Below are 26224 nucleotides of genomic sequence, written 5' to 3'. Positions count from 1 at the left end.
CTCTCTCAGCTATTTCTAATTATATCAACTTAAATCACTGTAATCTGATAACCAATTTCTTTTTTTAAATGGGTTGAAATTAGGCACTTAATAGATTACTAGAATCAACAAAGTTCGTGCTTCTTTGTTCTTGAATGCAATCAAAATGTTTCCTTCTAACGAGTTGGTCCAATAAAAGTCTTGTAGAAATGCACACACCCTTAAACTATTCATTTTAATGAGTTTATTCTGAGGTAAATAAAAAAAAAAAAAGCAATGAATATACTTTATGTTAGACCATGCAGAAAAGTTTATTGGAGTGAGTATGATACATGCTTCAGGGCAGTAGTTATTATATGCAGTGTTTTACTTTTTAATAAAATGGACACAATTTTTTACACTGTCTGTTAACAATTTTACAACCTAATAGTAGTAACACACAGTACACCAATCTCCTTTCAGGCTGGTGCTCCTGATAAGGAACGCACAGGGGGGCTCTTGTAACCTGAATAAAGGCAGTGGTGTCTCTCAATTAAACACTAAGTATCGGGATGTACTGTGTGAAATGCTTCTGGAAGGAAGAAGATCTGAGCTGTTGTTACTTCAAATGATTGCTTTTACTTGAGCCAAAGCACGTTAAACTTCAGGAAACTAGCCCCAGTTAATAGACAGGTAAGAATATACTTTTACTCTTATTTAATCAACAATTTACTTGTGTGAAGTACATGTGTTAGTATTGTAGCCAGGTATGATGTGGGCTAAGGAAGCTTACAGTATTTTTGAGGAGTAATGGTGTGTACATAAAAGATGAATAGCTTCATCCCCTCCCTCTCCCTCTCCCCACATTTTTTTTTTTCTGTCTCTCAAAATGCAAGATGCCTCGGGGGCATGGCAGGAAGACTGTCACCTGTCATTGGACCTATGATGCTAAGATCTCTCAGAAAGCCACAATTAGTGTGCCGTGTGGTGACTTCCTTCTGCTTGGCTACTCTGCAGCAGAAAGAAACAATTATGATACTCACTTTTCCCCATCCAATCCTCTTTCCGCTTCTTTTTTTTTAAAATTTATTTATTATTTTTTTATTTTTGGCTGTGCTGGGTCCCAGTTTCTGCGCGAGGGCTTTCTCCAGTTGCGGCAAGCGGGGGCCACTCTTCACCGCGATGCGCGGGCCTCTCACCATCGCGGCCTCTCCCGTTGCGGAGCACAGGCTCCAGACGCGCAGGCTCAGTAGTTGTGGCTCACGGACCCAGCTGCTCCGCGGCATGTGGGATCTTCCCAGACCAGGGCTCGAACCTGTGTCCCCTGCATTGGCAGGCAGATTCTCAACCACTGCGCCACCAGGGAAGCCCTCTTTCCGCTTCTTGAAAAACAGGACTGGAGACAGGGACTGTCTGTAGGAGATTGTTGAATCCTGCCTTTCATTCTGTCATTTGGAAGATTTCTTTTGAAAGTTTTGTCCCCAATCTCTATGCATAGATCAAACTGAAATAAAAGGTTAAACACTGAGTCTCAGTCTCTTGCAGGAAAGCTCCTGAAATTCCAGACTTAGTCTTTTTTCATCAAGATGTGACTTCAAATATAGTAAGATCAAACATAATCATAGTTATGAGTGTCACTGGTGTCTGCCTAGTATATTGCCGTGATTTCCATGGTGTGTCAGATAATTAAAGGATTTCCAAGCCTCAACTCACCAGTAAAGAACATCTAGATCTCAAGGCCCTGCCAGGAATACCAGGCTTAGAATGGCCTTGCCAAGAAGACCCAAATTAAAACCAAGCATCCCCACTGTACAGTTGAGAAGAGAAGCAGCCAACTGGAAGGCAGAAAGCAGAGAGATCCTGCAAATGGGCCCTGGGTCCTACTGCCCAGTCTTCATGGTATTGAAATTCTCTAGCCTGTGATGGGAGGAAAATGCAAGGAAGTCTTGTGTAAAGTTCTGAACTCATTAGCTATGGGAGAAAGTCTTTAATATATTTTAAAGGAAAAAAAAAAAAAAAAGCTGATCTCAAAGCAAGGAGTCCAACATTAGAAGTGAGAACTTATCCTTGTATATTTTTCAGTATGGTAAAATTTCAGCAGGTGCTTACGTGTGCGTCTGATGTGGGAGGGCTGATCCTGGGATGCAGTGGATTTGGGAGCTCAGGCCATTTATAGCAGCAGAGGATCCATTCTCGTCAGTTAAGGACTGGACCTCCTGGGCACCACATGTTGTAGGGGACAATGCACCTGGGGTTGAAGAGCCGGCACATGCTCCTTTACTTTTCCTCAAGGCTGATGGTTAAAGGCTGTTACTTGGAATTGCTAAATTCAAGGTTAAATTTTAATATGAGGATCAAAAATACTCGTTCACCAGATTACAATGTTAGATTTTAACTCTCTTTTTATTGTTCTACTTAAGATGTTGCACAACAGTGCTCCCATCGAAACGGCAGCCTTTAGCCTTTAGCCTTTAGTAATGCACTGCAAAGTTCACTTCCAGTGGCGGTTTCAGAATTTCGGGGTAGGAGGTATTTAGAGACAGCAGTCTGATTGGGAGGGCTGTCTAGTGGATTCACCTGGAAGTTGTGTTTGCATTAAAATGCCTGCTGTTTACAGTTAAATTGGAAATTTTAGTTAGAAAGTAGCATCATTCCCAGGATTTTAAAGCTCTTCTTTTCGTTTTTTAGATTATAATTTCCATGGGTGAGGATGGGGATTAGGGGGTTGCTGATGGAGACCCACCGAAGGGCTAAATCCTGCCAGCTCCCCACTGGCGTAGCTGCTGATAGCGTCCCAATAACAGTTTGTAAATTTCTTCAAGCTGTTTCATCTCTTCAAGCCTTTCATTTTGTCCCTATTACATTTACCATACCAACCCTTTAGATTGCCACAGAACGGAGGACTGACATCCTGTGTAAATGATCAAATCACAGAAGCTGGTATTCATAGCAAACAGAGCACACGTTTTAAACAGATTTTTCTCTAGTAGTCTTCTTGAAAATCTCCCTTGGGTGAGAAGACTAATCTAATGGAGGGAGACTTGAGAAGTGTTGAAAATCAATGAAGGATACATAGGATACTATTTTTAAAAGGCTGATTTGCCAGAAGCCTCTTTATTTGAGCAATACTGTGACTGTACTGAGCACACGGGCCACGCTCTGAGCCTGGGTCTTTCTTAGTTTTCTCACTGTTGTGCAAAGCAAGACAGTTAATTCACATTGAGCAGATTACAACACGTTTGACAGAGAGGATATCCTGTAGGAAAGCGCAGTGCATAGACGCGGTGGGCAGCCCTCACACAGTGCAAGCCGTGGCCCTTTGGGGGGCCGCCCGGAGAGAACATGCCAGCCCTTCTCTCAGCTTCTCCTTCCACCCAGGTTTACTCAAGCACTATGCAACCAACTTTTGCTTTGGTGCAAATATTTGTTTTCTAATTGAGCCTAGATATTGGTTTTATAAGAGGTAAAATTATAAATTACTGTGGTTGAGTAAACATCGAATTTTGTAAAATATGTCCTCCCACAAGCCTCATTTCAAGCACAGTTATGACATAAAAAATATTCAGAGATTAAATTGCCCATGAATCTAGTGCTCGGAGAAAATAATTGAACAAATTGGATCACTGAAGTTCAAACTGGGTCATAGAAATTACAAATATTTACAAAGGATGACCTTTCACAGTATGGCTGCAGGACTCTGGATTCCGAGAGAAAGTGAAACAGCTTCTTTGTGGTTGTGTAGTTCTGATTTTCACTGTGTTACCCTTTATATATACATATATATTGCTTTCAACTCCTTTCCTGCAAGTTCGTATCATTTTATTAACATTAAAGGAAGACTATAATTTTAGAAATTGAAATTGAAGAATGGGAAACTATGTAGCACTTTGCTGGGTTTGAGATCAACGTTTTAAGAATAATTTGAAATATGATTGTATTGTGCATGTTTGTGTGTGTATATATATATATATATATACATGTTACATTTCTATTTATCTATCATCTATATCTATCTATCTATCATCTATATCTATCTATCCATCTATCATCTATCTATCTATCATCTGTCATCTATCTATCTTCTATCTATCATTGTCATCTAATCTATCTCAATGGTGCACTGAAGCTAGCTCATACTGGTTCATGAGAACTGACAAACACATTTTCAGGAATTCTGCAAGCTGGTTAGGGCTATGTTGGTAGCTTGAAAATGGCCGTGACAAAACTAGTTAGACCATGAAAACTGGTAAATGACACAAATCAGGGATTTTTTTCCTCCTGGAGAGCCAGTTGTTCAATAATTTACCAATATACCATTGTAAGCTTGGTATGGAAAGGGACTTCATACATAGTTCAGTCCACGGTGGAAGAAATAATTAATTTTAAAAAATACCAAAGTTAAAAAAAGAAACTATTTTGCAATTTAATTTAATGAATAAGCTCATAAATTGTCTTAAATATCACTTTTCTTATTAAATGTTTTAAAATAAAATAATAGAGTTTAGTATATTTCTTAATCATTGTCTCTGTTTTAGGACATCTGTACAAAGCTAATTTGGGACATCTGTTGACTTATTAATTTAGTCAAAATAATAATTCTACATTTATGATTTTTAGATAGTTGCATAAATGTATGCTAAAGTTAAATATTAATGAAAGTGAAAACTATACGCAAAGTGGATGAATCAAATTTTTCTTGTGGTGTAGCTTTTGTGTGTTTATTTCTTGTAAACTCTGTTATTTGGTGTTGAGGTACTTTTTCTCCAATTTGTGTCCATGCATGCATGCATGCGTGTGTGCATGTGTGCTTATACACACACACGCACAGATGCACAGACACATACATACATAAACCTCAACAGATCACAATATTAAGGAAATAGGGTATCTGGCTCATTTAATATTCTACTTAGAAACCAGGAATGAATTATGTTAAAAACTGTGCTGAGCTTATAAGTAGCTCTTTGATTTGGCCAAACAGCTCTTCCTCTCTTTTCTAAAATGTTAAAAATGCCATCTTTTCTATTTTTCCCCTTTAGGTTAACAACATGTTTAGTTGAAATGTGCATACTCCTGGTTCAGTAAATACTTTGCCTAGGAGCCAGAGGACAAGTGTGAATTTTTAAACATTTTATCTATTAGATTTATTTCTAAGAATGTGCTGAGCTTGGATCAGAGCAGGTTGTGCACTGGAGTTGTGTACCATGGTGACTGAATATGAGAGACCTGAGTTTTGTTGGGCAAAGAAAGGACAGGTGGAAAGAATGATTTCGGAACCTGGAGATAGATAGCAGGAATGAAGAAAATTCTAAAACTGGACACTTCTGAGCAATCACAGGCCAGGAAGAGGATACCAAATCTCTGGAAAAACTTAGCCTTTCTTCTAGCTACTGAGGACCTCAGCACTCCCCAGGTGCATGTCTTTGACCATCAGGATCTCAGATGTAGATGTAGAGAGCCATGAGGTAGGCTGCCTCTGAGTCCACAGATAATTCCCTGGAAATTAGTTTTTAAAAGTTAAATGTATGGCATTTAATTTCTCCATTGATTTGCTGCTTTTTGAGAAAAGTAGAGCCCAGGACTTTCCAGATAACTACAGGTTCTGATCTTGTGATGGTCAATCGGGTGGAGAGATGGAGTTGTTGCAGAAGTATCAGAAAATTTTACAGCAGTAGTTCACATGTACATTCATTCATTGTTTTTTCCCCTAAGAAATGGAGTAACCTAGGAGCTTATGCTACAGTAGAGTCCGATGCACCACGGTGATTACTTCAAAAACAAAGAAGCTCATACGAAGGTGTGATGTCTTTCTGTGGGTGCGAGGTTTCAAACTTGAAATTCTTTAAAATACGTTTCCGGAGATCTATTTAAACATTGATATGCCACACTCAAAAAGCAGTGGCTTGTTGGTAAAATGCAATACTGAAATGGAATACTGCTTTTTCATAAAAAGAAGAACCGCATTTGGAAAATTAAATATCTTTAAAAATATTAAAAATAAACATACTCTCACAGCTTGAGGGTTTGAATGAACCATGTACCAAGGAGTTGAGACAATTCCTACTTTGGGTTACATCCTGAGAACCCCTCACGTTCAAAAGATGACCAGCATTTCTGCGGCATCCATCTACATTGTCAGTTCCATTCAGAAGCCATTTTAGCATATCCCACACACAACGTGACTTTTCATGACAAATCACTGTTATGCCACATAAAACTGCTGTGCTTTTTCAGTATAAAAGAGTTTTGAGTTTTAGAGTTCAATACCAAAATTAGGCGTGTTCTGTAAAAGCTTAAATTAATCCATTCAGTGCACTTGCTTTTAAACAAGTCTATCTTGATTTTCTATCCTAGATAGAATTTCAACTCAATTGCACTATTTTCCAAACACTTCGGAAAGAAAACTTTCCAAGTATAGAGCCCAACACAAAGATGCTGAATATATTCTCTGTGATTTAATGCTATTTTCAGTCCATATTGTATATAGACTCCACCTGGGAAATTTTTCTCATTTAAATGGGGGGAAGTGATCTTTTTCAGGTAAAATTCCTTTCTTGGCATTTACAAATATTGACCATCATGCTGAATGTGGACATCCATCAGGAATCGATGGAAAAAGCTTAATTTATATTATTTTGAAAGTAAATGTTTCAATGATCACAAAAATCTTTTTATGTACTCCTTAAATACTTTGAATGGTGATTTAATATATAAACATATTTGTACAGGTTATTTTTCATCTTCAAAACACTATGTAATTTTGCTTAAATACTCAACAAAAATGAGTAATTATTTTAAAATATTTTTCAACATTTTATAAAATAAATCTTTAATCTATTGTTTTGGCTCTTGCTTGATCTGTCATTTTCTAAGTGATTAATCCCTGATGGATTACACAGAGTTATGTGACTATGTCTTTAATTGTATTTATAAATTTCTTGTCACATATTTGAGGCAAACCTGAGGATAGATCATTGAATAATTATTTCTTCTCTTCTAAAATATTTCATTTCTCCATTTTCTTCTTTAGTGGTCTTTTGAAGAATCCAATCTGTTGAGAAGATACCAAACATAATACAATTAGTTATTTGAATTTAGGTAATAAATACTAATCTCAGATAAAATTTAGTTTAGTAAAATGTTAGCAATTGTGGGCATACAAATAATATAATCAAGAGGTATTTTTTTCATTGATCTATTAAGTAATACTGAATGTCAAGAAATGACATTTATCAAATTGCTATTTCATTTTTAACTTTTTTGTAAATTAAATATATCATGTCTCCTAGTAAAAACTAGTATATGTACCAAAATAACTTAAAGGGTTTTGGAAAAATATTTTGGGAGACATACAAACTGCAGTTAGCTGGCACTGTCTCTACTTTGCCATCACCTTTCTTTTTCAGGGATGTGGCAGAGAAATTTCCATCAAGTAACTGATGGTCATAAATTGAGGTAATTATCGCTGATGGTGAATCTCGTAGGTACACTATGGCTAAGGGGTTGGGGAGGATTTCTGAGTTGTCTGGATTAACTTTAAATGTGTTAGCACATCTGTCTATATAGGCTTGACATAAAGAGTCTCTTGAAAACACCCTGTATCATTTGGATATGAAAATGAAGTCACTGAACATATGAAAAATTTCACATAGTGGTGACTGTGGGTCCCTTTTCATTATGCTTTGTGATATGGGGCATCATAAAAATTACAAGTGCTTTATTATTTCCAATTAAAGAGTTTAATAAAAATAAGGATAGGAGCTAGAAGGTACCTTTGCAATATTCTAATCTAAAATGGATATTTAAAAAAAAGAAATTTAAAAAAGGGTCCTAGAGAAGTGTTCTTTTTTTAAATTTGTGGTTTTTGTTTTTTTTTTTTAATTTGAGAGTGGATTATAATAGTTCAAGCAAAGACAGTGAGTTAATTCTTTGAAAGTGTGGTACTTTCATGTCATTTTAATCATGAAGTTATGGTAAATTATGCAAGGGAATTATATATTAAAAAAATAATTATTGAACAATTGAGAGCTTCGAGGGCATAAATGGTCAAATGGTCTAGTTGGTGGTAGACGTCACAGAAAAGGTGACAACAGAACAAATGAACATGAAGAAACAATAAATGTGTCTCCCTTAGAATGCCGGTTCTCCTGCATGTAACAGGCCTTTTCCTTTGAGCCAACTATAAAAGCTCTGGATTCACAAACCATTAAGCCCTTTAACTTGTACCTGCATGCTCTGAAAATAAATCAGACAAGGCTTTTACAAAAGCAAGTGGTGAATCATGACTTTTCTCTTTCCTGCCTCGCCCAGTTCCTGATCTTTTCTTCTTCTTTCTCAAGTCTTTTTGCTTCTTTTCAACCTTCCTTTGCTTTCACATGTTAAATGCTTTATTTTAAAGCTTAACTTCTGTTATCTAAACTTTTCCACCCAACTGATTCTATTAACATTGAGTTTTCAGTGGAAGTTGGGTGATTAGAGTGGAGATTAGGAAAATACAGTTTATAGCTTCAAACTGAACAGGGCCAATACTAGTCAACATTTGCGACAAGTTAAGTTTGTTTTGAGCACCCAGACTTTCTTGGTAGCTTTCGCTTTCCTTCTTTTTCTTTTTGTATTTACTTAATGATCTTATTTGTGTCTCCCTAGTTCAAAACCCTGTGGCAAAGGTCTGATTAAACGGTCCTTGGCAGAAATACACGCTCAATGACTTTAATATAGAATAAATGTTGAATGAAACATTTATATTAACATATAAAAGACTAATAGATGGCAGTGCTAGTCCCCATCCACACTCCCTAAGGATATGCATATTGGATGAGGAACAAAGCTTTGGGATTAGTAAATAAATCATCAAGGGTGGATCAGACATCAGTATGAGATCAAGTTAAGAGAGGAACGATCTGATTTCTCAGGACCGAGTCTCATTCTATCCTATTGGTTATATTGACTTGACTGGGCGTCTCCCTTAGTGTGTGGTACCATATTTCAGGACATGTTTCCCAACCTATTTAAACCTGTGTCCTCTACAAGCCTTCTCCCTTCAACATCAAGTATATTAAGCACCTACTAAGATTTTGTCAAGCTTTAATCTCTGCTATGCATGCTACGAAGGTAAAGCTATAAAGACTGTGCCTTTTGAAATGGAATTCCAGCTCTAGGAGGAACCTTTGGCCTGTTCCCTGCACAAAGTCTCAGACTGAGAATTTTGATGAACTTCCAGACTGGTGGGATTTGGAAGAAGAAGGAAGAAAGGATAGTCCTGAGGTTTCTGCTGCATATCTAGTTAGTCTAAAAAGATGCCTGGGGATGAGAGTAGCTCTTCTGAGCCTACCGCAGACCAAATTCTTCAGGGAGGTTCGAGCAGGAGAAGGGCCAATTAATCTTTTCAGTATAATGGAGCTGCTGAAAGTCTGAATCCAACCGGGGGTTCTCACTCTAGCACCAAATATTTTTATACATTTCAGAGAGTTTATGACCCTCTTAAACAAAACCCAATTCCTGGAGCTCCAGAGTGAAGAGCCTTGCCTCATAGCCTGCAGCGGTGGGACATGTTGGATAAGGGGTGGGCTTTGCAGATAGAGCATTGCTTGAACCCAGTTCCTTACTAGCTGGTAACTCTTGGGAGAGTTACTCTCTGTTTGCTTCAGTGTCCCCAAGGGTAAAATGTAGTTAAAATACTCAGTTGAAAAGGTTGTAAGGAAAACAGAGTGAATAGAAGCAAGAGAGAACATAGAGCGAGGGGGCTAATAGTGTTGACACAAAAGTGAAATGCCCAGATTCAGATCTTTACTTTGAAACTGACAAACCATGTGGCCTTGGGAAACATATTTAACTTTTCTATGCCTCAGCTTCCTCGCTTACAAAATGAGGTCCATAATAGTGTCTTCCTCATAGGGTTGATGTTAGTATCTAAGTGGAAAAGCTTAAAACAGTTCCTGGTATATAGTAGACACTCAGTAAGTGCTAGTTCCCTTCCCTTCTACTGTGGAATCACCGTTCTCATTGCTGGAGCTTCCACTGATGTGTCTGCTGACTAACTATACCTACCGGTCAGGACAGGCCAAGGCTGTTAAATGATCTTTCTTTGGGCTTAAAAAGAAGATCTAAGAAGCAATCAGAATGTGTTATCGAAACATCTCCTGGATGGAAGAATGTGTTTGTTTTTATACTTATGCTTTTTCAGACTGATGACCAAAAAACAGGTGGCTGAAACTTATTTGTTAGTTTTAAAAAGAGGTATACAGCTAGAGAGACTATCCAAATAGTCCGCTCTGGCTTTCCTCTTCTCTTGGCAGAGGTGTCCTAAAACTATACGAGCAAGTGCTGTGCTTAGAAGACCGTAAGAAGAAATCAACAGTAAAATCTCCTATTACAGGTGCATATGAACAAAGAAACCACATTCTACATTTCAAGCACAACCTTGACACCACTAAGCCAGGCCTTGGGTACCACAATGTGGCAAAGCCAGGTATTACAGACAGAGCACGGATACCCTGTAAAGTAGGAAGAAGAGCTGGAGGTTTGAGATGGTGGAGAATTCTGTCCTGGAGACTTTGCTGGAGAGAAGCAATGGATTCTATTTACTGAACTAAATGCTCCTGATATACATGGCTTTGTTCATCTTCTCTGAGAGTAACCCCCCCAAAGAGGAAGTTAAGTCATTATAACTAATGTTAGTCAGAAAAGATAGGAACAGTTGGTAATTTGGTGGGAGAGAAATTTGTTATTTAAACTATTTGATTAAAAGATAATTCTGTTGCTCAGGCATCAGAAAAATGAATATGTAATCACAATCTGTAGTTTTAACATAGTTTAGCTTTTAAACATAAACGATAAGTAAAATATAGGGTGATATATGGTAGAATAAATGCCAATTTGACATTTAACTAGAAAAATATTCAATTCAACTTTTTATGAGATTTTATGCTCTATTAAATTTATCCTAAAAGCTATCATTTCAGTTCTGCTTAATTTGAAAAAGATACAGCTAAGTGTTTGAAAATTTTGCATATCTCAGTTTAAGCAAAACATCTATGTAAATATAGAGATTGATTCGGCAGAAAATAGATGGTTACTCAGTTTTACAGGAGGATTTGAAACAGGAGTCTATGCAACTATAAGATTTACGTTTCATCGACTAATTGAATAAATCTCTCATTTCTCACTCAGGCATGCAACTATGGCATAAAATATGGTATTTTTATATAGTAAAGAAGCATTTACTTTTTGAGATACATAGAGATATGTGATTAGGATAGGGCTTATCTTAACCATAATTCTGTTGCTATATATTCTTAAATTGACATAGGAATTCATTCTTTTCTTTTCTATAAAAGAGAGTTTTCATTCTTCTCTGTTTATAAAAGTAATGCATACTTAATTTAAAATTTCCAGTGTTATAGACAAATGAAGATCCCCTATAATCCTAACCCCTAGAGAGATCTTCCATAGTTTTTGGATACGTCTATTTTTTTTCTTGTACAAAAATAGGATCAAGTTGTGCACAAGGTATGAGATATACATTTTTCTTTTTAATTTTGTCTTGGTTATCATTTCAATTGCTGTGTGATACTATATTTCACAGTATGGATAAATCACAATTTGTTTCACCAATATGCTGTTGACAATTGAAGTAGAAAAGTCAAAGGAACTTTGGTTCTTACCTTCCACAGTGCTAATATGAGCAGCATTAATAGCAATAATCCAGCAAAAGCACTCAACAGGATAACCCATAACGGCACTCTGCCTGGTAGCCCATCTTTGGATATTTGAATAGCAAGCTGAAAATTATTAAACAAGATTGTTAACGTTGATAAACACCTATTAGAACTCCCAGTACACTGAGTTCTTTCAGGCTATAATTTTCTACCAAACAGTGTACTTAATCTCATTACTACATACAGAGAAAACAATGAGTTCATATTTTAAAATGCCCTTCATCTATTCTAAATCTCTAACCATGTCATATTCATTATTACCAAAACAATTTTATAATTTTATCCTTCAGAAATTTATACATGAAGAGTAAACTATCTATGAATCAGAATTCTCAATGGTAGAGGTGAATTTACTCAGGGAGAACTAACAGTATTATATGCTTTAAAGATTTATTAGTAGCCTTCACTGCATCATCACAATAGCATAAGTTTGGGCTGGCACGTTGTCACAGGTTATTGACATATAACCCTGAGTAGGTCTTCTAATTCTAACTGTAACTTTAATTCTAATTCTAATGTGCTTTATTTTTTGTTTACAAATTGAGGTATAATTTTCATAGAGTAAGATGCACAAATCTCAAATGTACAGATAAATGAATTCGTGCATACATTGCCCCAGTGTGTTTTTTAATTATACCACACTGTCTATTCTAGTTGACATACTCTTAGCATCTTTAAATTAGGTCTTAACTGAAGTAAATCTTGAAGGAGACAGCTTTTAGAGTTCCAGCTACTCAAGCTCTCTCAGTGTGGCACCCAAACCTCAATGAAACTTGTCTGCCCTGCATCCCATCCCTTAGGTTTCTCAGAAAAAAAACTAATTCAGGGTGGCTATCAATGACCAATAATAGCTCAGCGTTCTGTATCTCCGTTTAATGGGGAACATCTCAATTCCTTAACCTAGAGGGGAAGAGTAGGGGTTAAAAAAAAAAGAAACTAACAGGGGAGATATTTGCATAAAGTGGATATTGATCCAAACCCCTCAAATGGCTCCGGGTAGGTCACTGCTCATGCATCCGGAAGACAGAGCTGGCAGGAATATAGATGTACAGAGAATCAGACCTTTGAAGATAGACTTTAAACACATCTAAAACATTTCCTTGAACTTAGAGGTGCAGAAAGGGAAGTCTGGATGGGATCAGTGACTTCCCCAAGATCACGGAACTGCAAAATGATCATTTTTAGTGATTTTAACAATTTAAGCATAATTTTTCTTTAGGATAAAATGTAAAATAAAGAGCTCCATGTGGAATTTTAAACTAACATTCAGGGGAAATAAAGCTAACTGTAATATTTTAACAATGCATATTTAGGAATCAAATATACTCTTTTCCAATATAATATATAGTCATATTTTTTGATGCTTACTGGTGAAATTTTAGCTTCTCTACATGTGGAACAACTTTTCATTTATTGGGCTAAGTGCTCTTTATAAAGTAAGTAAACATTATATCCAGATATTCTATGTATCTATTCTTTAAAGGTAAATATTTATCAGAGGTCACTGGAATTATTTAAAATAGGTACTAATTTGAAATAAAAAAATTAAAACATCAGTATTAGGCAGCTTCCAAATAGAATTTTATGACTCATGATATCCACATGAAATATTTAAACTCTCATGATAAAAGGGGGAACTATGCTGAAGTGCTCACATCTATAACAGGTATTCTTGCCTTACTTTATAACAGGATGAGAAAAAAATGCACACCATTTTATTTTTACCCAGGACTCCAGCGTGAATTTGTATTGGGGAATAGTACTTCATTTTTGTTTCAGATTTCCCAATGACTAAATGAAGAAAACTTTTAAAATTTTACATGTATTCCTATACAGTATAAAGACACTTTCTGTAAAGAAATTGTTTTTTCTAGTCTGTTCTTTAGATGTCAACTACATTTTATAATATTGGTTTTTAAGGAGGAAAATTACTAATGCATCATTTGTTATCAAGGTGAGAGTAAAAACATCAATTTACTGTGATAATTATAAGTAATCAAGTTAAACACGGCATGTTAATTGTAAATATCATGGTTTTTCCCAGTTTCTTACAAAGAAGAATGAGACTGAAATCACACTTGAAGCTAATCAAGTGTAATTTGAAGCAGAAAGTGCCTGTCACTTATTGAGAGCAGTGCTAGTCACTGCTTTAGGGACTATAAGTAAATATAAAACAGATGTTACAAACAGAGTGAAATGTATAATGTTTTCAGAACTTGGAGTCGCACTTACCTCTCTTTTTTGATTGCCAGGACTTAAAACTAGTGATGTATTTTCACTCTGAAGTTCTGCCCTTACAGTAAGATTTAAGCTGGAAAAATGTGCCTGAAAAGCAAACAGGATTTACTACTTTCAATATATTGAGCTAATTACATTGAGAGCTAGTCATGTTTTAGTGCAATTTTTCAAACTAAAATTTTTCTGAGAGACTGAAACACTGGTTTAACATCCAGATGGAACTGATGGTATGAAATGATGACTGTGTATCCACCATTCCTCTCTGCACTCAAATTCTCACTTGGATCCTTGTTATAGAATGGGGAATTTTTCTGAATAACACAGTTTCCATTCAGATTTATCCTTCGCAAAACAAACTCCAAACCCTGCCCTCCTTTCATGTAGCTGGATATGGAATAGCTACTCTCTGGTAATGAGGTTTACATAGGAGCTTGTTTAGGAATAAGCATGAAATTACCAATATTCAACAGTTTGTGACTTACGAAAATAGCAACTTAATATGATTAAATCTAAAAATGCAAATTTCATATAATTAACAAAATACTTCTAATAGAGAAACAAATGATATAAAATACAATGGATTAAGTTTTAAAGAGCTAGTTGTCAGATGGATTTGACTTTATTAGGGGTTAAAAATGTCCTCCAAAATAGATAGATAGATAGATAGATAGATAGATAGACAGATAGCTAGATAGATAGTCTGATCTAATACAATGAGTCTATAATATATGTTAGCTCTACTCTTCGTTAATGCTGTCAAGGATTGTCTCTCTATAATTCTTTGTCTCTTAACTGAGTTCTAAGGTATTAAGATAAGTGCAAACTTTGCTATTATATAGGTGTTTATCTCTTGAAGTGTAAAGGAAAGAACAAGAGAGACTAAAAAGAAGCATATACATGAAAGGGGACCTTGGATATAACTTAGTTACTAACAGACAAAGAAAATGACACCCAAATAGCTGGTTTAGTAGAGTTGGGCTTGGACCACATTTTTCCAGACTTCCAGTCTTGTGTTCTTTCTAGAGAAGCACTCTGTTTTGCTTTTATTAAGTGTTGAACAAATATTTGTTTATATTATTCAATTATTGCAGAGAACTATACAATCACTTACTTTTATAAAAGTTGGTTTCCATAAGATAAGTGAAACATTCACTTGGCTCATGTCAGAAGGAATCAGATTACACGTGATGGTGGCAAATTTACATGCACTGCAGTCCTGTTTAAATGCCCAGAGGTATAAATTAGTATTCTTGCCTTTTGATAAAAGATAGTATATTAAAATATTCTACAACATAGTTATTTTTAGGTTGATATTGAATTTATTCACTTGGAAAGCATGAGGTAAAATTAGTACTTGTCTTGGTAATTTGAATTTACCAGAATGGTGCCTCGTTTGATATCTTCAGATTTGGATATTATCATTTTCTTCCCAGAGTTGATACCAAAAGGATCCTGGAGGCTACTGGGTCTGCAGTTGACATTCTAAGAAATAAAAATATGTCTTTTATCAGACAACGTCTGATGTCAGAGGGAAAAATGACTTGGTGCAATAATGTGAAGAATCTGTGAATGATAGCCATTGCCATACCTGAAAGATCCATCTTCGTAAGTGTGCAATATGGAAGAAGCTATTCTGCACCAGCCATATACATACACCACCCCCCGCCCCCGATAATAATTATTGTTACCATGCCATTTTCAATTGTAATAGATAGCAGTGAGGTTGTTATGGAAAAGGAAGGATGCTAGTAGAACTTACTGTTACATAAGTAATACATTCATTAATTTGTTTTCATCAAACATTAGTTTGTAGAGTCCCATAAAATAGAGAGAGAAAAAAATTTAACTCTACTGAGGAAAAAAAAAAGGTTAGCATCTGTTAGTCAATATGTTGGCTCATATAATGGTTTATAAAATAAATAAACCAAAAAATCCAGAGAGGGACTTTTGTCTGTAGTTATGTATTCATCCAATAATATTTTTGGAGTCCCTATACACCAGGGTAAGACACAGTGTGTGTGGGAGGGAGATGTAAGAAAGCAGCCCTATAGATGTTAAAATGCCATGTTTATAAGTTAGCTGATTCTTGGACGGTTTTTCTAGACTTAATCTAATAAACCTTCTGCTTCCCTAGGACTCTCTACATCCTTGATAAAAGGTAATAAGGATGAAGGTTCATAAGTAGTAGGACAAGTCTAATTTTATTCTTTCTAGGTTCCCACAAACCTGCTTTTTTGGATTAGAGGTAAATGCTAGAGGTTTATGTTTTCCTTGCCTTTAGGAAAACATTTAAATATTACAAGTCAACCACCACTGTTGCTATTTCTTGATTTCTGAGAATACCTTAACTTAAAATCTCTGCCGAGAAGAGACTGTCAAATGCTGAAATAATGCATGCATTAATTCAATACTTATTGTGATTTTCTATATTTTAGATACCTAAACCATAAAAATAAACTGCCATATCGACTCATTCAATGCTATAGGTACAAAGGGGGCATGATATTGCTAATTCTTGGGATGAGTAAGTAGTATTGTACTGTTTTGGGTGCAGCTGTGTGTGCTTAGGAGCAGTGAAGAAGTCTTTTTATAGGGTGGTTTGATCACTTCAAACAAATTAAAGGTGCAACAAACTCTTCAGGCATAAGTCAACAATTAGTTATCTAAAATATGCTCTAGTGAGCCCCAAAAGATATGCCCAAGTCCTAATACCTGAAACCCGTGAATATTACCTTATTGGAAAATAGGGCCCTTTGCAGATGTAACTAAATTAAGAATTTCCAGATGAGATCATTCTAAATTTAGGGCAGGCTCTATATCCACTGAAGAGTGTGCTTTAAGAGACAGAAAAGGAGAAGACACTGAAACACAGGGAAGATGGCCCTTTGAAGACAGAGATTGGAGTTATGCTGCCACAAGCCACCAGACGTTAGGAGAGAGGCATGGAACGAAGGGTCCCTCAGAGCCTCCAGAGGGAACCAACATTGTTGACACCTTAATTTTAGACTCAGGCCTTCAGAACTGTGAGAGAATAAATTTCTGTTGTTTTCAACAGAAAACACCGTTTTGGGTAATTTGTTACCACAGCAGCGGTAAGGAACTAATGCCTCTACTAAATAACTAGTGGAAGTCATTATTATTATTACTAGTAGTAGTAGTAGTATAACTTTCTAAATGCCTCTCCATGTTACTTTGATAAAATCTATTTATCACAGAGAATAAAAGGCTTTAGATACAAATTGAAGAAGATAACATAATGACATAACTCCGAGGCACACATGACTTACCTCAGAAGATGACCACCCACTTGAGTACAGTACAGGAAAACCATCTGATGTCATGTTGGGGAATGAAATTGACAGCTTAAGTTCTGGCATTGGAAAATGCCCACTTTTTCTAATCTACAGGGAAAAAAAAGAAATGTAATCCTTTCTTCCTCTTTCAACAGCAGTTTTTCTGTCTTACATAGGATTTTGGTTCTTAATTGATGAATTAAGGTATGAAATATTTTGAATGCCAAAATGAATGCAGAGGGTTTATGGCACTGTACAGAGAACTGGCATAATTAAACAAGCAAAAAATAAAGATGTTTCATGGTCAGTGGTCATATGCATCAGCTAAAATCATATATTGGTCCTTCATCTTCCCAAAATGAGTTAACTTTTTTTGTGTCAATTTACCATGCTCATTGTACTTTTCAACACACCAGTCTTTTTGGAGGTGGAAAGGAGGGAGAACACTTACCTGATTCACTCAGAACAGGTGAGCATATTTTTGTTTGCCTCAAGCCAGCTTGCTATAATTCTCTGAGCCCACAAAGTCATTTCTCACCCCAGCTAGACGGTATCTGCCACTACGGTACAGGCAAACCAGACAGCCATCTGCTTCCCTTCACAATCCTGTCCCCAGCTAGGGTTGTTGTGTCTCTGGCTGTTGGTAATCCAGTCCGATGAGAGTCAGACTGACTCTCATTTCAATCCCCATCTCTTTTATCCACTAACCTAAAATTATCACTTCACATCACATCGTGCCACCAATGGCGATGAAGTGCATAGGGGAGGAAGTCTGGGCGGGATGAAATTCAGCAGGAAGCTGGACTCACTGTCCAGAAGTCCTCGCCTGCTTAGGAGAGGTGCATTGAACTGGGCCAACCAGGTGCAATCCCCACCCCCTCTTCTCCAGGCCCTCAGCCTTCTCCTTTGCCTTTCTGCACTGAATTTTTAGGCCAGCAGGGTGTACCTTAATCTACAGAGACAGATGCCAGGAAGTCCAACTGACCTCCCTACCTGAGCCTTCTAGACTGAGAGCTATTCAGATCTGGAGCTGTTTTCTGTGGTTGCTGAAGATTAAATGCATCCCTTAATCCTGGAATTCTGGAGATTCCTGACCACCTGTGCCTGGTCTCTTAACCCTGCTCCCTGTCTCTTATCTTATTGTAATATGCCCTGGGCTTGCCTGGCATGGCCTCCCAGTCTAATTCCAATTGTTTTTCGATATTTAGTCAGAAATTGGGTATTCTGCAATGCACACTTACTCTTTCTGATTAAAAACAATGTTCCTTATAGAAACATTGGAAAATATTGAAAAACAGTAAGTTTCCTACAATTCTATATTGGTAACATTTTAGTGCACAAATTACCTTTTATATTTGCCTATTATGTATCTTATAAAATTTGTATCATATAAAATATGAAATTTGGTGTCCCATTTGTAAAATTTATTATGTCATGGCATCTTCCCATAAATTAGAGATTCTTTGAGAATATGATGTTTATTAGCTGCTTAATGACAACCACAACATCAATATTTATTGTTGACTGTTCCAGACACTGTGCTAATTTTCTCACTTGCATTATTCCCTTTAATCCTGTTAACAGACCTATGAGGTAGATTCTCTTATTATCCCTGTTTTATCTATGAGGAAATAAGGTTAGAATGAGAATAAAGACTTCCAAGATCACTGAACTGGTAAAGAGCAGAGTTAGGTTTTTCTTTTTCAACTCCAAAATGTGCCCTCTCAACCATTATAATAGCTGTCTCCCCATGCCCAGGTTTTAATTTTTAAACTAATATAAATAACATTGTTAAGAGTATCTCCAGGTATAAATCTGTTTGTACCACCAATAATTTCCTATGGGAAATTTCTAACAGTAGAGTTACTGGGTCTCGCCTAAAAAAATGTTCTTTTTTTTTTTTTAATTCCATTACTCCAATTTTAGATTTTACCCTGGCAAAATAATCAGAGATACAAAAGATTTATGCTCAGGGATATTCTTAACAATATTATTTATATCAATATTATTTATAATAGTTTGAGAGTACCTGTTTCAAGTCTGGGCCCTAAAAAGTGACAATTCATGAAGATCTACAACATTCAAAGTCTTTCCCTCTCTTCCTCCCTTTCTTCTTTCCTTCCTTCCTTCCTTTTTTTCTTTCCTTCCTTTCTTCCTTGTTGTTTGCTGAATTCTCTAATCCAGGAAAAGCAAATGGGACTTGAAAAACTGGGTAGCCTACATTTCAAAAATTTACCCCAGTAGTGGAGTGATTGGCATTCATACTAACTTCCTGGGTATAAGTTGTCATAGGCATTTCAGCAAATGGCACATATAAAAACAATGAAATGTTCTTGAGAGTATTCATTTATTTCCACTTTGTAAGAGAATTCCCTTTTTTCATCGTTGCCAATTCCCAAAGAGATTGAGACCATCTTCTCCTCTAATAATGCTGCATTATTTCATACTTTTGAATACAGTTTTAAATCCATCATTTGAATTGGACGCTCTTTTACTTGCGCAATATTAACTTGAGTCTGTGTCTGTAAGTAGGCAGTACCTAAAATGACAGCCTGGCTCAGCTCCATAATTACTTATTATAATGGTTAGGAAAAGTCTGTTATGAAGAGTTCAAAAATAAAAATAGAGGTTGTAATAGAAAATATCATTTAAGGAGGCAATAGTAGGAATACCAGTAAGTTATGGTATAATACATATGAAAGGTAGCAAGGAGCAGAATAAGGTACAAATTTATTTGTTGAGTAGGGAAATTATTACCAAGACAATCTGAGATAATCAATTTCTGAAATAGTCATGTTATTTTTAAAAAAGTGCTTTTCTCAGTTATACTAAAAGATGCAAATAAAGTCTACATGTTTATAGGTAGTGTCTACTTGGTTCCCTATTTTTTCTAGGAATTTATTATAATTAATTGTGTCATAAGGAAATTAGGGACTTGAGTCTTTAAAGTAGCTTAAAAGTATAATTATCATCAATTTAAATAAAATTATTTTAAATTAGTGAAATTATAAAGAAAAATATGCTGGAACATAGAGATTAACTGTTGAACAAACATGTCTGTATGTGTCTGTTAATACTTTTATTTAACTTATAAACTTACAAATAACTCTTTTACAACACTAGTTTAGAGGTAATTTCTTACCAAGTAGAAGATATTAATTTCGTTTCCAATGTCCTCAGTAGAACTAATAACTTCAGGGACTGTCTCGTTGGCCGCAATTGAAATATGGTATTCACTTGCAGAGCTTAAAATAATTAATTGGAAAAAGAAAAGTAAAACACAACAAAGTTTAACTTTTACTTGACCCTCACTCTTTTTCTTTCTTTATACCAGGTAATCCCACAAAAAGTACTTATAGAGATTTCAAATCAAAGGCAAATCCTTTTACCCTGAAATCTAAAGTTAAATCTTTGAGGAGGGTGAGGAAGATTATAATTTAATTCCATAGTTACTGATGCTAAAATATGTACAGTTTTTAAAGTAAAAGTTTCATTGTTACCAAGTGAAAAGTTTTCATTAATTCACTAATATCATATACATTTAGTGAATAATCAGGCTAAAACTTGGTATTTTTAATAGTGCTGAATTTAAACAGATTTTTAAAATGTGTTACCTTTTCACAATTTAAAGTTCTATATTTACTGCTAAATTTAAAAGTTCAGTCTTTTTCATACAACTTCTCCATGTTCTTTGGATGAACTTGGTAGAATGAAATGTAATATAAACATATTTAAAAGCAGTACTTCAGTTTAGAGAAGATGAATAAGAAATATTTATTAGTTTAAATAAATGAAAAATTCTTGGGAAAAGTCAGTGTACCAAGAGAAATGGAAGCAGAAAAATAGAAAACAGCCAATAGAATTAAAGGCTAAGAAATAGAAGCAAAATCTACATGTATATCATACAATCCTTTCATTTTTGTCGTCTGTTATCAGTAAAAGGAAAGTGCCATAGAAAATAAATTAATAATATGACAAGACTCTTAGACTAAATTTGCCACAGATTCTTGTACTTTTTGTACATTGTGCACATTTATTAGCAAAAGCCTAGAGTCCTGCTTATACAAATTTGCCAACATGAGTGGTGTTTGGATAGATCAGAAGTTCTTAGGAAAAAGGATGGTTTATGAATAATGGGAGAAATAAATAGCTCTTGTCAATGAGCAATAGTTTAATCTTGAATGTCCAGAATGGGCAGGCTAATCAGATCCCATACGATGAGAACAAGAGCCAAGAAATATGTTGTTGACCTCTAAGAACATCGCCTTTTGTGAAGGATTTCTGAGTCTTCACCTTGCATTTAGGAGTTAAGACGGGACTGCTAATGCAATCCGGTATCGTTAGCACATTTTAGATTATTTGGGATGCTGATTCTCAATTTTTAGAGTGCACCAGAATCACCTCGAGTGTTTAACACAGAGTTCTGGGCCCCCCTCCCCCAGAATTTCTGATTCAGTAGGTCTGGGGCGGGGCAGAGAATCTGCCTAACAAGCTCCCAGGTGATTCTGATGCCCTTGGCCAGGGGACCACAAGCTGAGATCCACCGGGCTATAGGAAGCATCAACATGAAAGTGCGGTGTTCTCCTACCTGTAAAACTGTAGTCCAACCTCATATTTTACAGGGATAGAAACGTTTACTTCATTATCAAAAAGGGCTTCAGGTGGCTCTTCACTGTCACTAGAAAACATACGGCACAGTTGGACAAATCATTAAACCATTGACTATTTATAGACCTTTCTAAGCATTTGAATGAGAAGCTTATTTTGGCAACTAAATAAAGCACACACACAACATGTGTGGGATCCTTGATTTTTAAAAAAAATTCAGTGTGGAGAGGGAGATCAGAGATGGGTATTGTTAAAAGTTGTCAAGGTGATTCTGAAGTGCAGCGAGGGTTGAAAACCACACTGATTTAGTATGAGGTTTCTCTGAGAATAATGATAAGTATCCTTGGGTCAATGGTTAAATACACAGATTTTGGGGCTTCTCTCCTAGAAAAATACGGATTTAGTAGGTCCGAGTTAGGACTCAGGAATTTGTGTTTTTTAATACAAATCACACAGGTGATTCTTATTTATCATAGGTGAGGCCCTTGTGAAGAGACATGCCTAGGATCACACAGCTGAGAGTAAATCTGAAAATTTTTGTCATTTAACAGTCTTTCTATACCTTGTACTTGATGATTGTATTATTTGTTGAGCACTTACTTATTCCCCTGATTTTATTGTTTCAATTATATATTATGTAAATGCATGCATATATTTTATACGTACATATACACACACGTATCTCATACTCTTCTGTCTTAAAAAAGAGTACGTCCAAATAATATAATAGTAAACAACACTGGCTCTGGGGCCAGAGTGCATGAGATTGCTCTTGGACATAGACCCACTTCGGGAAAGTTATTTAATCTCTCTGTGCCTTGGTTTCTTCATCTATAAAATGGGGGGTTTACCATTAAATAGTAATAAATGGTGAGTACCAAGTGTAAAATACTTAACATTGTGCCTAGGACATAGGAAATACTCAATAAATATTAGATTTCATTATTATTATCACACACACCTCTCTACCAAGTGACTAAGCACCTAGCATTTTGTCTCACAGAATGGGCAAAGAGTACCCATTAATGGCTCTGCTTATTCCCAAGTGTATTAGCGGCTTGGTATGCGTGATGGGGCAGTGAAGGCAGCTCCCTGCCCTGGGTTATAGATGTATGTGTGATTGGGCTTTTGCTGTGAACGGTCCCGTTCCACACTGCAGCTAAGTTAATATTCCAAAGAAACAGCTCTGTATTTATGACTTCACCCCTCAAAAACTTCTCTGAATCCTCGTGGCCTGTTCAACTAAGAAAAGATGCCTCATTTTGAAATTCAATACTTACTGTAACATGGTAAGACGTACACTTACTGTAACATGGTAAGATGTACACTCCGTGTTTATCTTCCATTACTCCTTTATGTATTCTCTATATTTGCACTAAAACGGATCAGCCAATATTCCCCCAAATAGATCTAGTGGTCTACCTTTCAGTTTTTGCTCAAGCTGTAAATTTTGCCTGAAATGTTCCATCTAACTACCGACCAACCTCTCTGAATTGCTACCCACCCTTTAAGGTCCTTCTCAATTATAACCTCCTCGATAAAGCTTTCTTGGATTCTCATTGCCAAGCAGATGTAATTTCACCCTCCATGAAGTCTCTGACACGTGGCTTATATTCCTCTAATGAATTGTCCTTGTTCTATCCTGTATTGTAAGAATTTAAATACTAGTCTCAGTCCACTACTGTAATATTCACCCCATGAAGAGGTTCATGCCCTTATTTAATTTTATATTCCTTAAGTGACAAATTCAATATTTTGTCCATAATAGATCTCAAATAAATATTTGTTGAATTGAACTGAATTGAGCATACAGAATTAACTCATCTATTAATTCATTTTCTCACTTATTCACTACTCACTAATTCATTCATTCTAGCTCTACATTTATTTAGTGATTATTAGATATTTTTTTTACTGGGGAATAAAATAACAAATGATAAAAGTTTATCTCATGTTGCTTATGGTCCAGTGGATAGTTATACTTAGAAGAAAGGTAAGCACTATTTCAATTTCCTTATTAGACTTTTGTTATTTTTAGTTTGTGTATTCTACGCCATTTCAGAAGCTTTGACTGATTTGAACAAAATTTATTAAACTACAAAAGGGTATCATAAAACTTTAAGTCCCTCTAATGATTCAGTTGACCTTGATGGGCAGTCAGTAAAAGTTTTTAAATCAGAAAAGCCTGTAAAATTTTAAACGGATTTAAATGCAATTTGGCAGATATAAGTGACGTGTGAGTACAACATGTTTTATAGCTCATAGAACCAATGATTTAATCCAGTTAGGTGTATTATGTCTATTAAATGAAAAATTCTTTATTTTGCTGATTATTCATAAGGATGTTTTTGTGAAGCAAAGGGGTTCACTGCCTTCTACTGATCCCATAAAAGCTGTAAGAAGTTCTAGTCAGTCTATACAACAAAATATTTTAAATACATGAAAGAAATTTTATGCATGCATACACATACACTCATGCACACATAGGAACCAACCTTGTTGTACTTAAATGAATGATCACATTTTCCATGAGATAAGATGAGTTAAACTGAAATAATATTTTGAATGTTACCTATAAAATAAAAATATCTTTAGTAACAGATAAAGAAGTAGAATGTTTGCTTTGATTAAAACATTAAATTATATAAATGATATTTTATCATATTACCATTGTCTACCAGGTCACAATCATAAACAATGTTATTATGAAATGGTCATAATTAAAGCCTCTTTAAAATGGAAACTTCAAGTACCAGCAACCATCTATATCTATCCATTATAAAATAGGGGAACACATACTGAATTCCCTTGATTTGATAGTATAAAAAAGTTGTGGACCTTTAAGGAATAACAAAAACAATATAAAACAAAATAAAAGGCTTGGCTATTTAAAGTAAACTATAAGGATCATAACTTAAAAAAGCAGTGAGTTTTGTTTATAAATTGCAGAATTAAAACAATATCCAAGAAAAGCTGGAAAGTGTTTTTGTTTTACTGACACTCAAATACAGGAAGTAACTTACTTTTGAGAAACTATGCCTGAGCACATGAATTATGTAATTCATGGCTCTTTATAAACACCAACAGGCAGAACAAAAACTAGATTACTCGTCGAAGAAATATGTCATCAGCAGAATTCTAGTCCAAGAGGCCTCATAATAATGCTTACAAACCCAATAATGTGCTAACTGAGGTATTTTGGAATTTGGGCCAGCAAAATTAATAGTTCAAAATGTACAATTAATAAACGCTACCTAAAATTTTATCTTTGTGACTGGACAAGATTTGATACTTAAAGCTCTTTTATTCAATTTAGGCACCATTTATAGAAGGGGTGACTAGAATTCAGGGATCTTGAGATTTGCATGGTCGTACACTTTAATGTGTGGAATTTTCTTCTCCCACATATTTTTTTGAGTTAGTTTTTAAAAAAACAGTTCTTCTAAGAATCTGAAGCGCTATAGTTTTCTTCTTGCTTTGAAATAGTAATCACAATTCCAGTAGAAGCTTTATTGGGTGGGTCAGATTGCCAGAGTCTCTCAGTGAGCTCCTTTTTCCCTGACTGTCCTTAGCCCTCTGACTGGCCTGGACATTTGTCTTGGCATTCCCGATGAGTCTTCAGATGGAGGGAAGAGACTAGCAGAGAAGCGGGGCTGAAGAAGCTGCCTATGCATATTGATCTGATTCTGAAATGCTTACACTGCAAATCTAAAAATATATTCTAAGTGTAAAGCCCATGTAAAAATTACTTGCACGTTATCTTTCCATCTCTCTACTGACAACAATGAAACACTCTGAGTAAAGCTTTTGCCCTAAGCACCAAAGAATTGCTAAAGAAAGGAAGAGATGGTTAAGAAATTATTAAGATTTCAATTAATGTCTCCAATGATTGGGATATAACAGAGGGTATATCAGTATTCTTTAGGAAATAGAGATAATTCCAAGGTTAATTGAAGTGGTCAAAGGAAGGAGTAGACATGAGTTGACATTCCTTATTTCCATGTCAAATTAGAGGGATTAGGAGTGTTTTTTTTTCAGAAGTGATGTGTATTTTATAGATTTATAGGGAAGGAATGCAAATTCACAGTATATTTCATTTGAGATAGTCAAGAAACAGACTTTATGATGGGGTTCCAAAAGTAAATTGGTACATCTAGTTAGTTCTATAAGCTAAAATGGACATAGAAAATATTTATTGAATTTAATGATAATTATTATGATTCGTGGTTGGTATCCTAAATCACTAGTAACCATGCCACATGTGTTAAGGGGAAAGGCCTTTTTGAATTCTCATTTGCAAAAAGAAGAGCTAAAAGATTTCGTTATAGATAATTTGTCATTAAGGATTTCACTATAGATAGACATCTGCCATTTCCAGATGTCCAAACCAGTGTTTGTCAACTTTTTAGG

The 26224-nt window shown here is 35.5% G+C and overlaps 1 protein-coding gene across 3 annotated transcripts in view; it reads right to left on the bottom strand.

Moving 5' to 3' along the window:
- Window positions 1-262: 262 nt before the first annotated feature.
- ITGA1 (integrin subunit alpha 1) overlaps window positions 263-26224 on the bottom strand; it is a 216502-nt gene continuing 190540 nt past the window's right edge. For 2 of the 3 annotated variants that reach the window (XM_061189246.1, XM_061189244.1), the window contains 9 exons: window positions 24310-24386; window positions 21795-21884; window positions 20349-20451; window positions 17201-17314; window positions 15291-15395; window positions 15025-15129; window positions 13908-14000; window positions 11622-11738; window positions 263-7009 (listed from right to left, as the gene is read on the bottom strand). In XM_061189246.1, coding sequence (XP_061045229.1) covers window positions 6965-7009; window positions 11622-11738; window positions 13908-14000; window positions 15025-15129; window positions 15291-15395; window positions 17201-17314; window positions 20349-20451; window positions 21795-21884; window positions 24310-24386 — 849 coding nt within the window. In that variant the 3' untranslated portion in view covers window positions 263-6964. The remainder of the gene's footprint in view (window positions 7010-11621; window positions 11739-13907; window positions 14001-15024; window positions 15130-15290; window positions 15396-17200; window positions 17315-20348; window positions 20452-21794; window positions 21885-24309; window positions 24387-26224) is intronic. The other variant, XM_061189245.1, reaches the window with a different exon arrangement.

This window comes from Eubalaena glacialis, chromosome 4 (assembly GCF_028564815.1).
Source record: "Eubalaena glacialis isolate mEubGla1 chromosome 4, mEubGla1.1.hap2.+ XY, whole genome shotgun sequence".
Lineage (NCBI taxonomy): Eukaryota > Metazoa > Chordata > Mammalia > Artiodactyla > Balaenidae > Eubalaena > Eubalaena glacialis.
This window is presented reverse-complemented; position numbering and strand designations above follow the sequence as displayed.